We start from the raw sequence: 11628 nt of genomic DNA, 5'->3' as shown, positions 1-11628 counted from the left end.
TTATGAGAAGAGTTCTTTATACACAATCGTATCAGCTAGAGGGACAGAGTCTCTATTAAGACGTTGTGGGAACAAAGGGTGTGCTATGGGAATGAGGGGTGGATGCTGGGAAGTGAAAGTCCCAGTGGGAAAATCGGGGGATGGGAGGGAGAATTGTTGACTGATCTAGCAGAAGCGCTGGGACAGCTGGACAATTCAGCTTGTGAGAAAACTCAAGAGGATGAGCCCTAGTTGCCAAATAAGGGTTGCTAATGTTTACGGGAAGCTGCTGCTTCTGTATCATTGTGGCCTCCATAGATACACTGTTTCTCCTGGGGGTCCTGGGAGGGCCTACGATCATAGGTCAACAGTGGAGATGAGCCAGCTGTGCAGGAAGAGACCAAGACAAGCTGAGAACTGCTGCATTCCAGTTTGCCTTGTAGCCTTCTGAAGATTATCACTCTTGCTTTTCCCAATCTCACCCAGTTCCCTGAAAGCTAACTCTAACTTAGAAGCACACAGGGGAGAGACTCCAGGAAATGCAGATTGCGGTCCCACCAAGCTGATGGCATGGTCCAGCCCAGCATGGAGCAGAATCAACTAAGGCCTTGAAAAGAGACAAAAAGCCAAGGCTCACACATGAAGGAACGGGATCAGAGAGGCAGACAGAGTCCAGCAGACAGGATGTGGCGCCTTTGACTGAACTGTAAACTCCAAGATTTTAAGCGAGGTATTGTACTTTGAATTATTATCTTAGAAGGATCATTCTGGCTGCTGTGGGTAGCAGAGAAGCAAGAGAAACATTAGCATATAGGAGAGCACTGGGGTAGTCCAGGGAAGAGGTCATGATTGGCTGGGTTAGGGTTATGAACATGTCCCTAGAGAGAACTGCTGAAAAGCTCAGGGGAGCTTTTGGTCTCATTGCTCCAACGTAGTGTTTCATGTCCACACATATCTCTGTCCACAAGGCATGGGGTAGCCTCTGATGAGAGGCAGGTACAACAGTGATGAGTGGGCAAGGAAGGCCTAGAACTTTCTGTGCACCAGGATCTCTATGCATTTTGTCTCTCACAATGATCCTGGGTGAGGAAATTAATGAGAGAGGTGGTATGCTTGAAGGCCACACTGCTCAAGAGTATGTTCCGTTCCTCTTAAGACACATATCTAAACATCCTTGCTCCCTGCACAGCATCTGGCTGCCTCATAGGTAAAGGCCCTTGGGGGAATCCATGTATACCACTAGTGACTGAGACCTGCCCAAACACCACACCAGTCTGGCTTTTCAAGAGTACCTCAGTTGTACAGGCTGATGTTTTCTGTCTACTTTCAACCTTCCTAGAGATCGCACGCTGTGTGTCTTTAGTCCAAGTGTCACAACTGTGTTTGCTTGCCATCACTGGGATAAATAATGCAACACAGTCAACTTAAAAGGAGGGACGGTCCATTTTGACTCATGGTTTCAAGTTTGTGGTTACTTGGCCCAGTTGCCTTGAGCTCACGTAGCACAGTATTTCATAGCAGGCTTCATGGCAGAGGAGGACTGTTCACAGCATGGAATCCAGGAAGAAAAAGGAAAGGGGCAGAGGGCTAGGCTTGACATTATCCTTGTCAAGAGAACAGCCTTAATTAATTTCCTCTCAGTGGGCCCCACCTCTTAAAGGCTTTATCTCTTCCAAGGAGGCAACCACAGGCTGCCTCCACAGTCCACAGTCCAGCACAGTCCAGCAGAGCACCTGCGTGGGCCCTGAAATGGAAATGAATTCAATGTGCCCCAGAGATGGCTAGAGAGGCTCAGTACATGAAGAGCATGGTCAGAGATGCCTTTGGAAGATAACTTTCTAGATCCTGGCAACCAAGACTTAAATAATTTGTCTGCCTTTTGGATGTCCACCATCATCCCTTCTTGAGGCTTCATGCTACTTGAACATATGTAATTTTAGGAGGGAGAAAAGAGGAACTTTTTGGTTTGCTGGGCTCATAGCCCACTAGACTAGGGTTACTTTTGATAATTAGAGAATAAGTGCCACATAATTCTTCATATTCTTATTCAATTTTAAGTGTATTGGTGTTTTGCCTGCATGCATGTCTGTGCACCAAGCATATGCCTGAGAGGCCAGAAGAGGAAAATCAAATCCCCTGGAACTGGAGTTACGGATGGTTGTAAGCTGTCATGAGGATGCTGGGAATTGAACCTGTGTCTTGTGGAAGAGCAGCCTTTGCTCCTAACCGTTGGTCCATCTCTCCAGTTCCTATATAACTCCTACAAGTCAATGTTGTTGTAAGGTAGTGTTTTGACTAGTTGTATGTCAACTTGACATCAGCTAAGGCCATCTGAGGCGAGGGAACCTCAATGAGAAAATGGCTTTGTAAGATGGAGCTCATAGCTCGTAGCTCCATCTTAATTAGTGATTCATGCTGGAGGCCCCAGGCCGTTGTGAGTAGCACTCCCTCTGGGCTGGCAGTCTTGGGTGATATAAGAACGCAGACTGAGCAAGCTATGGTGAGCATGCCAGTTGGCAGCGCTCTCTACTTTTGCATCAGCTCCTGCTTCTAGGTTCCTGCCCTGTTTGAATCCCTGCCCAGTCTACCTTCATTGATATAGGGTGATATCGAAGTGTAAGTGAAATAACCCTTTCCTCCCCAAGTTGCTTTTGGTCACAGTGTTTTATCACAGCAATAGAAACCCTAGCTAAGACAGTCAGTGTTGTATTATTTTACATAGAAGTTTTTTTTCCTGTGCCTATGAAACCCCTTAAAGTGCTTTCACATCTTTATCTCAACTGACATCAATAACATGAGACGAAAGCCAAAAATCAAATGAACAAAGGCTAGATGATAATTATTCTGAAGCACACAGGAGCTAAAGAACAGATGAAAACAACAACAAAATCAAGTTTATTTTGGGATTAGTGGACTTTTATTGATATCACTAACCTTTCACAAAATAGCTCCAAAGCATATATGCCAATTAGTTTTCAATTAAGAATTAGAGTATATATATATGTGTGTGTGTATATGTATGTATATATATATGAAGACTACTATATGAAAATGATACATCTCAATCATAGTTACTTAGTGAATACAGTCTCTGGCTAGTAGTTATGCTCACTACCCAGTCAGTACCCAGTCAGATGCAAGGGCCACTAGCTGGCTCGTTAGGAATCATTTTTAGATTTTCTTTTCCTGGAGGGAACTGGACACCTTTGTCACTCTATAATGCTGTTTGGATGGAATTCCCACCAGCAGCACACAAAACCATCTGCAGCAGGAGGAATGCTAATATTTGAGGAAGTATGTGAGCGGAGGCTGAATTTCTGGCCAGAGACATGCTTTTCTATTTAGCTCATTAGAAAGGCAGTTTCCAGCCCTCAAAGAGGCTAACTCGGGCCCCATGCATGCTTCCACTAACAGAATTTACTGTTTCCTGTAGCTCTTGGTTCCCTCTAACAGTATTCCTGCGATTATTTCATTTTGATTTTTAAATTACGTGTGTGTTATGTTGGAGTGTGGGCCTGCGTACATCGTGCAATGCTTGCAAAGGGGGAGAGAGAAGCCGATCCCCTGGAGCTGGAGCCACAGGTGGTTGTGAGCCCCCAGTTTGGAACTTCGGTCCTCTAGAGAGCCGCCCACCTCTCCAGCCCCAATCTTGCTATCTCAGCACTCCTTTTCTGATGTGTCGATTGATATCATAAGACTCTGGGAATTGTGCAATGAGGGAAGGCCATAATGAAATTCATATTCGCCTGAGATGAACCTGTTAAAGGATCTGGCAGCTATTTTGTTGACTCGTAGGAGGCTTGTGCTGATCTCTTGAGACCATTCTTATAGTATTAGAGGAATTTTTGTTTTGAGTGGGGAAAGGTGTGGTGTTTGCCAATCAGTAAAACCTCTCTTATGTAAGCTTATGTGTTTCTAGATGTCCTGTATACTCACAAATGTCTTATACATGTGGTTCCTATTTGTTAAAGATGTTAGCATCCTGTCACGAGGTAAGGCTACACTTTCATTCTGGCTGTGCATTGAAGATGCCTGATGATAACAAGAAAGCTAGGTAGTTTTAAAAAGCAAGGAAGGAAGAAGGAAGGAAGGAAAAAAAAGGAAGTCAGACAGGCATGCAAGCAGGTATACACATGTTTAATCCCAGTATTCAGGAGGCAGTGGAAGGCAGATATATGTGAGTTCAAGGCCAGCCTTGACTATTTAGTGAGTGTTTGGAAAGCCAGTTGAGAAACCCTGTCTTAAAAAAAAAAAGAAAAGAAAAAAGTAAGCAAGCAAGCAAGCAGACCAACGGTTAGAGTTATGCAATATGGAGTAGCCAGGAATTGGCCAGTGCCTCGTGTCTGATGGCCTTTCTACTTCTTACACATACAATTAGGAAATTATTCAAAACCAAGTTCTTGTAGGCATCATGGAAGATTTAGTGGAGTAATCCATGGTGCCTGTTCTCAAAAAACAAAACAAACAAAACAAAAACCAATCTCATTAGAAAGAGGGAAATAAACACACAGAAAGCAATTAGATAACAGAGAAGTGGTTAGTCATGAAGCACTGAGAAACAAGTGAAAGACATTTAAGAGGATTTGAGTAGCCAGAAAATCTTAAAAAAAAAAAAAAAGTTAAGGTTTTGCACTGTGATCAACTCCAGGGCCTTGTCCATGCAAGGCAAGCCCTCTACCATTAGGCTATGCCCACAACCCTCTAGGAGAGTTTTAATTTAAGAGGCAAAACGTGAAATGATACTTGAAGAGGGGATCAAGTAAACAATGAAATCACATGGACTCAAAAGCTACATGAAAGGTTCAGAAAGCCAAGCCTGATGATCTCCACCATGGAACCCAAAACCCTTTAGCACTGATCTCTGAGACACACTTGGTGCAGGGCCTAACAGGCTGACCCAAATGCCAGCCACCGATGGCCACACCAGCTTGGTGAGGTCCAGCTCACCAGCAGACAGACAGGCCGAGAGCTTCTTGACATGGGCCTCAGAAGACTCTGGAAGCTGCAATGTGTGGTCTAGAAGCCAGACAGCTGTTGTGCATTGCCTAAGTATGTGTGGACACTTGCCCATATTTGATATTATCATGACTGTGCTCAATAGCTTGATGAAATTTTGTTGGCTAAGTAGAACAAAGACGATTTTTTGCCTCTATCAATTTTTACTACTTGGGTTCTACAATTAACTTTGTAGCGTTGGTTATAATTTTAAAATCATGCTTTAGATCTTCTAGCCAAGTTAAGGAGCTTATGTGTTAAAGGGTGCTCCCAGGTGAAGGCATTTCGCTAAGATGGAAAAACCACTTAAACACGGAGCACTTCAGTAGTCTTCTTCGAAGGACGACGTTGGGGCTTAGCTTTTCGGGTTTTCTTGTTCTTTTGATGTTTTTTCCCCTTCTTTTGCTTCTTCTTTTGGCTGACCTGCAAGATGTGAGAAAAAGGCAATGTTCTCAAGTGTCCTGAACTTTCCCTCCAGATGGCTGAACTCCGACTGCGACCAGACCATTTGTTATCCTCACAGCCGGCTTAGCCGCAGCTCTCAGAGGTGCCCACTGCTCTCACCGGCTTTCCCCACATCAAAGAAGCTGCCACTCCCTCTCTGCTTGTTCACTGTTTTCCTGGTGTCTGGCTATCGTCACCTCATTCCCCTTCATCACCCATCCAATCCACAGCCCCTCTGGAGCTGGCGGGTACTGCTCTTTTCCACCCTTCATTTAAGCCATCCAGTGGTTCTCAACGTATGGGTCACGACCCATTCGGGGGTCGCATATCAGATATCCTGCATATCAGATATTTACATCACGATTGATAACGGCGGCAAAATGTACAGTTAGGAAGGCGCAACGACATAATGTTATGTTGGGGGCGGGTCACCGCAGCGTGAGGAAGGTTGAGGAACCACTGAACATGGACAAGGCTGGGTGGGAGTGTAGCCTAAATCCTCACAGCTGGTCTGTGGCAAACCCAGGAGTCACACTTGGGGACCTGAGCTCACCACCGCATACCCCATGGCTCTTCTCAAACCCAGCTCCTTAGAGTTCCCCTCCCTTTGTCCTAGGCTCCTTTCTCATCTCTACCTCTTTGTTCTCTACACTTAAATTCCAGCTTCATTACTTCAGGCTCGGGGAACACAGCCTGCTGCTCATGAAAGCACTAACGCCCACACCGTACTTAACCAACTTCCTGGAAAATAGCTTATCCTTCAAGAGCCAAATCAAAGGTCACATGATCTAAGAAGTCTACCTGATACTTGCTAATCTTCCTTTTGACCAAGGCAATTACTCTTTCCTTCCTAATTACCAAAGTTCTCGCCTATATACTATTCTGTATGTCTCCCACTAAGTCTACTGATCTCTTCATTGTTAATGAGGATCTGCTGAGGAAGGGGTTGTAGCTTATTATTTTTGAATCCTTAGTGTCTTACTAGCTGATGCAATTTCAAAGGATGGAAAAAAAATGTATCCTTAATGCCCAGATCCCTTGACTTTCAGAGTTCATCTCTAAATGAAAGAAATGCGTGTTCTCCCCCCTCACCAACCTGTTTCTCCCATTCTTTCATCAGCTTCTTCACATTTGCTGAATCTGGGTCCAGACAGGTTTGACCTCCGTTCCTCAGTGTAGCGCTGTGCCAAAGAGACATCAGTGAGCCTCCTCTCCCCGTTAATAATTTAATAATTCTCAGTAGAAGTAGTGAAAAAAGCATGGCGGTTTTCCAATGAAACCACTTAAAATATAGTAAAATGTCTCCCTAAGACCAATGATAGGTACATTTTAAGAACTGTAGGAGATCTCTCAGGAGAAACCCCAATTTTTAGAAATTAATTTCTCTATACACCTTGAGAATAAGAATAACTATTCCATGTAGAATCCTTTGATTTAGGTGGAAAGGGTCTTACTTATAAATAGCACTTAACTTCATAGTTCTGAATTTTAAGAGGCTGGGAATGGTGGCTCACGCCTGGAATCCTAGCTTTCAGAGAGCCGATGTAAGAGGATCATGAGGTTGAGACCAGCCTTGGCTACATAGCAAGTCTGTATCTCTGTCTCAAAACAAAACAAACAAGAAATTCCAATCTCTAGAGAAGTATTACTAGGAAAGGGTTAAAGACAATCCTGCAATAGCAACAGTTTGACAATAATGAAACTTTTGACGTAACCTACATTTCTAGCAGAGGGCATTGGCTATACAAATTTTGGCTCATCAATAGGCTGTAAAACAGCTTAGCCATTAAAAGCCATTATTAGGGTCAGTGAGTTGGCACAGCTGGTGAGCATACTTGCCTCATAAGCCTGGAGAGCTGAGCTCAACCCCAGAACCTCAAATGAGGACAGAGGAGACTACCGACCCCCGAAGTTGTTCTGACCTGCATGCTGTGACATGTGCGCTCGAACACACAGAAGAATGAATTAAAATTTATTTTATTTAACTCATGTGTGCCTCTCTGTGTCTATGTGTACTTGTACGCAGCTGCTCACAGAAGCCAGAAGGAGGCAGAGGACCAAGAGGGGTGGAGTTACAGATGGTTGTGAGTTGTCCAGTGTGGGTGATATAAACTGAACTCAGGTCCTCTGCAAGAGCAACAAGTGCTGTTAACCCCTCAGCCATCTCTCAAAAAAAAAAAAAAAAAAAATCAAAAGCCATTCTTCTAATTCAGGAGTAGTGTTAAATAGTCCTGGGTTCAATCCCAGCACCACCACCCCCAAACCGACAAGCATGGTGTTATTAGAGAAAATTAACTGACAGGAGAACTGTTTGTTATTCTTATGTTAAGAAAAAAACACACCACGAATGGCAACTTCTCATCTATAGGGAAGATGTTCCTCCCCTGTCATGTGGCGTCTGTGTTCCTATATGCCTACGGACCTAAGGTAAAGTCTAATGTGTAGATTAAGCAGAGCAAGACATTAACAACAATAAATGATAACAACAATAAATAACATCAAGGTAAAGCAATTACCACAATGCACCACAATGAAATTATTAAAACTTACGAATCATTTATTTCTGGACTACCCGATCTAATTTTGTGGACTATGGTTGACCTCAGGAAATTGAAGCTTAGGAACTTGAGAGGAAACTACTGCATATAATATTCACCTTTACTGATTTTACTTTTGTATGTACATATATATGTATGTATTAGATATCAATAGGAACACACATATGAAGGAAATAAAGGTGTTTTAAAAGACCACGGGCATATGGATTAGAAAAGAAGAATTATAATTCTTTATTTCCTCCTTTTCAGCAATCTGCCTTAAACATTTAAACATCTAGGAGCCCATTTAAAAAAAAAATCCCAATTGTATTTTCTTTTATTAAAAAATGATGTTTTTATTAATTCATTGAAAATTCCATTCATGTTTTTTGTTTATAGTAATATATATCCAACAATAATATAATCAGTAATTAATAGGAATATATTAATTATATTCAATTAATTTTACATTCAAATATGTGTTTTCTGAACTAGAATTTTAAATAGCCTTAAAAGTTTAAGCCTTTAAATACACTTAAAAGTGTAATTTGGTCTTGGAAACAATTTATTGATTGAATCATATGTCATCTTTCATTTTCACTTTTCATCAGAAATTTGTTTTGTGGGAGAAGAAAGAAAAGGTGTAGACAGATTTAGGGGAAGAGCCAACTGCATGAGGTATTCTGAGTATTCTGAGGGTGAGGCTCCTACTAAGTTCAAGGTGTTGGGGGTTTTTACTCACATGATTTCAGTTTTGTTGCAATTAGGGCTTGGGGCAAATTGTTTGAGGCTTTTTAAAGATTTGTAGTGGATCGTGCCTTGGCTGGTGCTGATGCAGGAGCAACGCTGATTCCTTATTATTAGGGTTCCTAGAGGGAAGATAACACACAGGCTTAGGTCTTAGGGCCAGGTCTCAAAGGATGCATTTGACACAGTCATTATCGCTGTCATTGAGTGTATGTGTGAATCATCACCACTGGTATTCTCTCCACCCAGTAAACAAGGAAGCCAACATCATTTAGCAAAAGGGAACGGGGAAAGAATTTCAGTTTAGGTCACTCTGAGACCACTCAGAGTGCTTAACCACCTTACTTCACAACCTTGGAAGAAAACGTCCAGCATAGTTAATTAAACCGCTGCTGAGGTTGGGCACACATGTGCAATCCATCTGTGCTGCGGAGGCCAGGTTCTTAAGCAGTTCCTCAGGTTAATAGCTTACCTCAGGGGCATGGAGTTGTGGTAGGTGTGGAAGGAAAGTCCTATTTACAGTGACTAATTATGGCTCCACTCTTTATTCCCTCTCATCCCCACTGCTCTGAAAAGTCTTTTTAAACACACTGTCTACACCCCTTAATACTTAGGTTCAGAACCTATTTACACAGATTCTACTATCATAAAATAACTACAAAACTTCTGCTTTGCAGATGTGGAAAACATATTCTAGAAAGGTTATTTGTCCGCGGTAATCAAAGTCATGAATAAAAAGGCCAGAGACAACCTCTCTGATTTCTGGATTCTCCGCTAGTTAAACACAGACATTCTTATCAGAACATAGCATCAGGTGGTAAAGATGATGCAAGAGACAACTTAAAAGTGATCTCTTATCTCACTTCCTGCTGCCAGTGCTGCGGATTTCATATCTCACATGATAAAGGACAGACTCACACAAGGTGGAAATAAAGCACCCCCACGCTCCTTTACGTCTGAGAAAGGGCTTCTCGTTACTAAAATGTTCAGATATGTTTTGAACCCTCATTGGGAATTCACAATCCCTATACCAAGAAGGCGTATTTGACTTGGCAGGTACAAGTTACGACCTTTGGATAATTGCTCACAGCATCCAAATGCTTTGATGAGTGAGCAATAGTACTTTTTATCGCATGCAAAACATTCAGCTTTATCTGCTGAACCAAGAAGGCTTTTATAGAGCTGCGTCCCTCAGAACTGACAAACTGAATTTGCTGTAAAACTCCTCACCTTGAACTCCACACTGATCCAGGAAGATGATGCCCAAGAGGAAAAGAACAAGCGACTTCATGGCAGAGCAGAGTTCTATTGAGTCACTGTGCTGGATTCAAGTCAGAGACTGCCTTTAGAGACTATGTCCTTGGGAATCATATTTATTTAGGAAATCCCTTTTCCTTCTCCTTTCTGATTGGCTCATCTCTTCAGCTGACCTAGAAGAACTAAATTAACCTCAGGCTTGACTGTCCTGGGGAAAACCCTACTCTCAGATCCCAGGGAATTTCTTCATGTTTTAGCTCCATTTCACATAAAAGGGTAGTTTATAGTAAGAGATGTGAAACCAATAGTATCTGCTTTTAGCACAGCCAAAGTTGCTACCTGGATGTGAAATAGATTCTATGGTGAATATCTTAATGTCACACAATGAAGGTTGAAGACATGCTTCCCACGTGGTAAATATTAAAGTTTAGGGAAGTGATTCCTCTGAATTTGTTCCTGTCTACACCGTATGGCTCCATTAATGTTTTCACATTCTGTCTTTCCAAACAACACAAAGCTTCCTAAATTGGTGAGGGATTCGATTCTCTTCTGCCTGTGATTGAGTCCATTTAGTCTCACTGTGGCTACAGTTTACTATCACTTTTGTTGTTAGATTAGTTGCATAATCCACAGCTGTTCTGTTCCTTGCTATCTTTTCCAGATGTTTCACCAAATGTCTGTGCCACTAACAGTATGACTAAGAAGTGAGGAAGCACACATCCATGAGTGTTTTCCAAGGAGTTCAAAGAAGCTACATATATTAAACAGCATTCAACAGCAAGTAAACTTAAAGCAGTTGTTAAAAATGCCCTGGTTGTTCAAAATTCTTGGAGCCGTTGAAACTAAAACAAGGGTTAGTATGATAGTGAGAGAAATAATATCAAGCGTCCTCAGAGAATATTATTTTCTGGGACAAGATGAGAGCCGGAGGAAAGAGAAAATAAAGAATAAAACAACAGGACGAGGAGACAAGGCCAAAAACTACCCTTTCAAGACAGGATCTGAGAAAAAGAAACAACACGTGCACATATATGTTGGTGCTGTACATAGTTCTCTGCCCCTTCGTGTGCAGACAGGCGTGCCGAGAGAGCACTCTGAAAGTATTGCAATGGTCTGACCAGATGCTGCTGGGGAAGACAGCAAAAAGTATCAGAAGGTTTTCTTCTCTGCTTCACATAATTGTTAATTAAGGTAAGACTGGCAAAAACTACTAGAAGCTTTTGGCTTTACTTCACACAGCCATCCATTAAAAGAAGGGAAAGATAATAGCTAAAAGATGCTATTGTTCTGTAGTTGACTATGTATACATTTAGACATTGACCGTCTACAGTCTACACAGAGACTGCATCTAGGCTTTCAATTCTTTCTGTACCTCATCTAGAGCTGGCTCGACCAGAGCTTCAGGGAAATAGCACATGGATCTTCCTTTTAAATTACTTTTCTGTCTTCCACTGGTAGCTCTTTTCTCTCTTTTCTTTTTTTATTTTAAAGATGTATCTATTATTTATACAATGTTCTGCCTGCACGTGTGCCTGCAGGCCAGAAAGAGAGCACCAGATCTCACTATAGATGGTTGGGAGCCACCACGTGGTTGCGGGAATTGAACTCAGAACTTTCGGAGGGACAGCCAGTACTCTTAACCCCCTAGCCATCTCTCCAGCCCCTCTTC

At 42.3% G+C, this 11628-nt stretch overlaps 2 protein-coding genes across 2 annotated transcripts in view; one reads left to right on the top strand and one right to left on the bottom strand.

Moving 5' to 3' along the window:
- The first annotated feature begins 506 nt into the window (after positions 1-506).
- The window catches only part of Art3 (ADP-ribosyltransferase 3 (inactive)), an 89164-nt gene continuing 78042 nt past the window's right edge, over positions 507-11628 (top strand). The window contains exon 1 of the mRNA XM_055595768.1: positions 507-709. The gene's annotated coding sequence lies outside the window, so the exon portion shown is untranslated. The remainder of the gene's footprint in view (positions 710-11628) is intronic.
- On the bottom strand, positions 2874-10045 carry Cxcl9 (C-X-C motif chemokine ligand 9). Its single transcript, XM_055595801.1, has 4 exons — positions 9933-10045; positions 8698-8824; positions 6515-6599; positions 2874-5397 (listed from the first exon to the last, which is right to left on the bottom strand). The coding sequence occupies exons 1-4, from the start codon at positions 9991-9993 to the stop codon at positions 5281-5283; spliced, it is 390 nt and encodes a 129-aa protein (XP_055451776.1). The 5' UTR covers positions 9994-10045; the 3' UTR covers positions 2874-5280.

Source organism: Psammomys obesus, unplaced genomic scaffold (assembly GCF_907164565.1).
Source record: "Psammomys obesus unplaced genomic scaffold, mPsaObe1.curated_primary_1811, whole genome shotgun sequence".
NCBI classification, from domain to species: Eukaryota; Metazoa; Chordata; class Mammalia; order Rodentia; family Muridae; genus Psammomys; species Psammomys obesus.
This window is presented reverse-complemented; position numbering and strand designations above follow the sequence as displayed.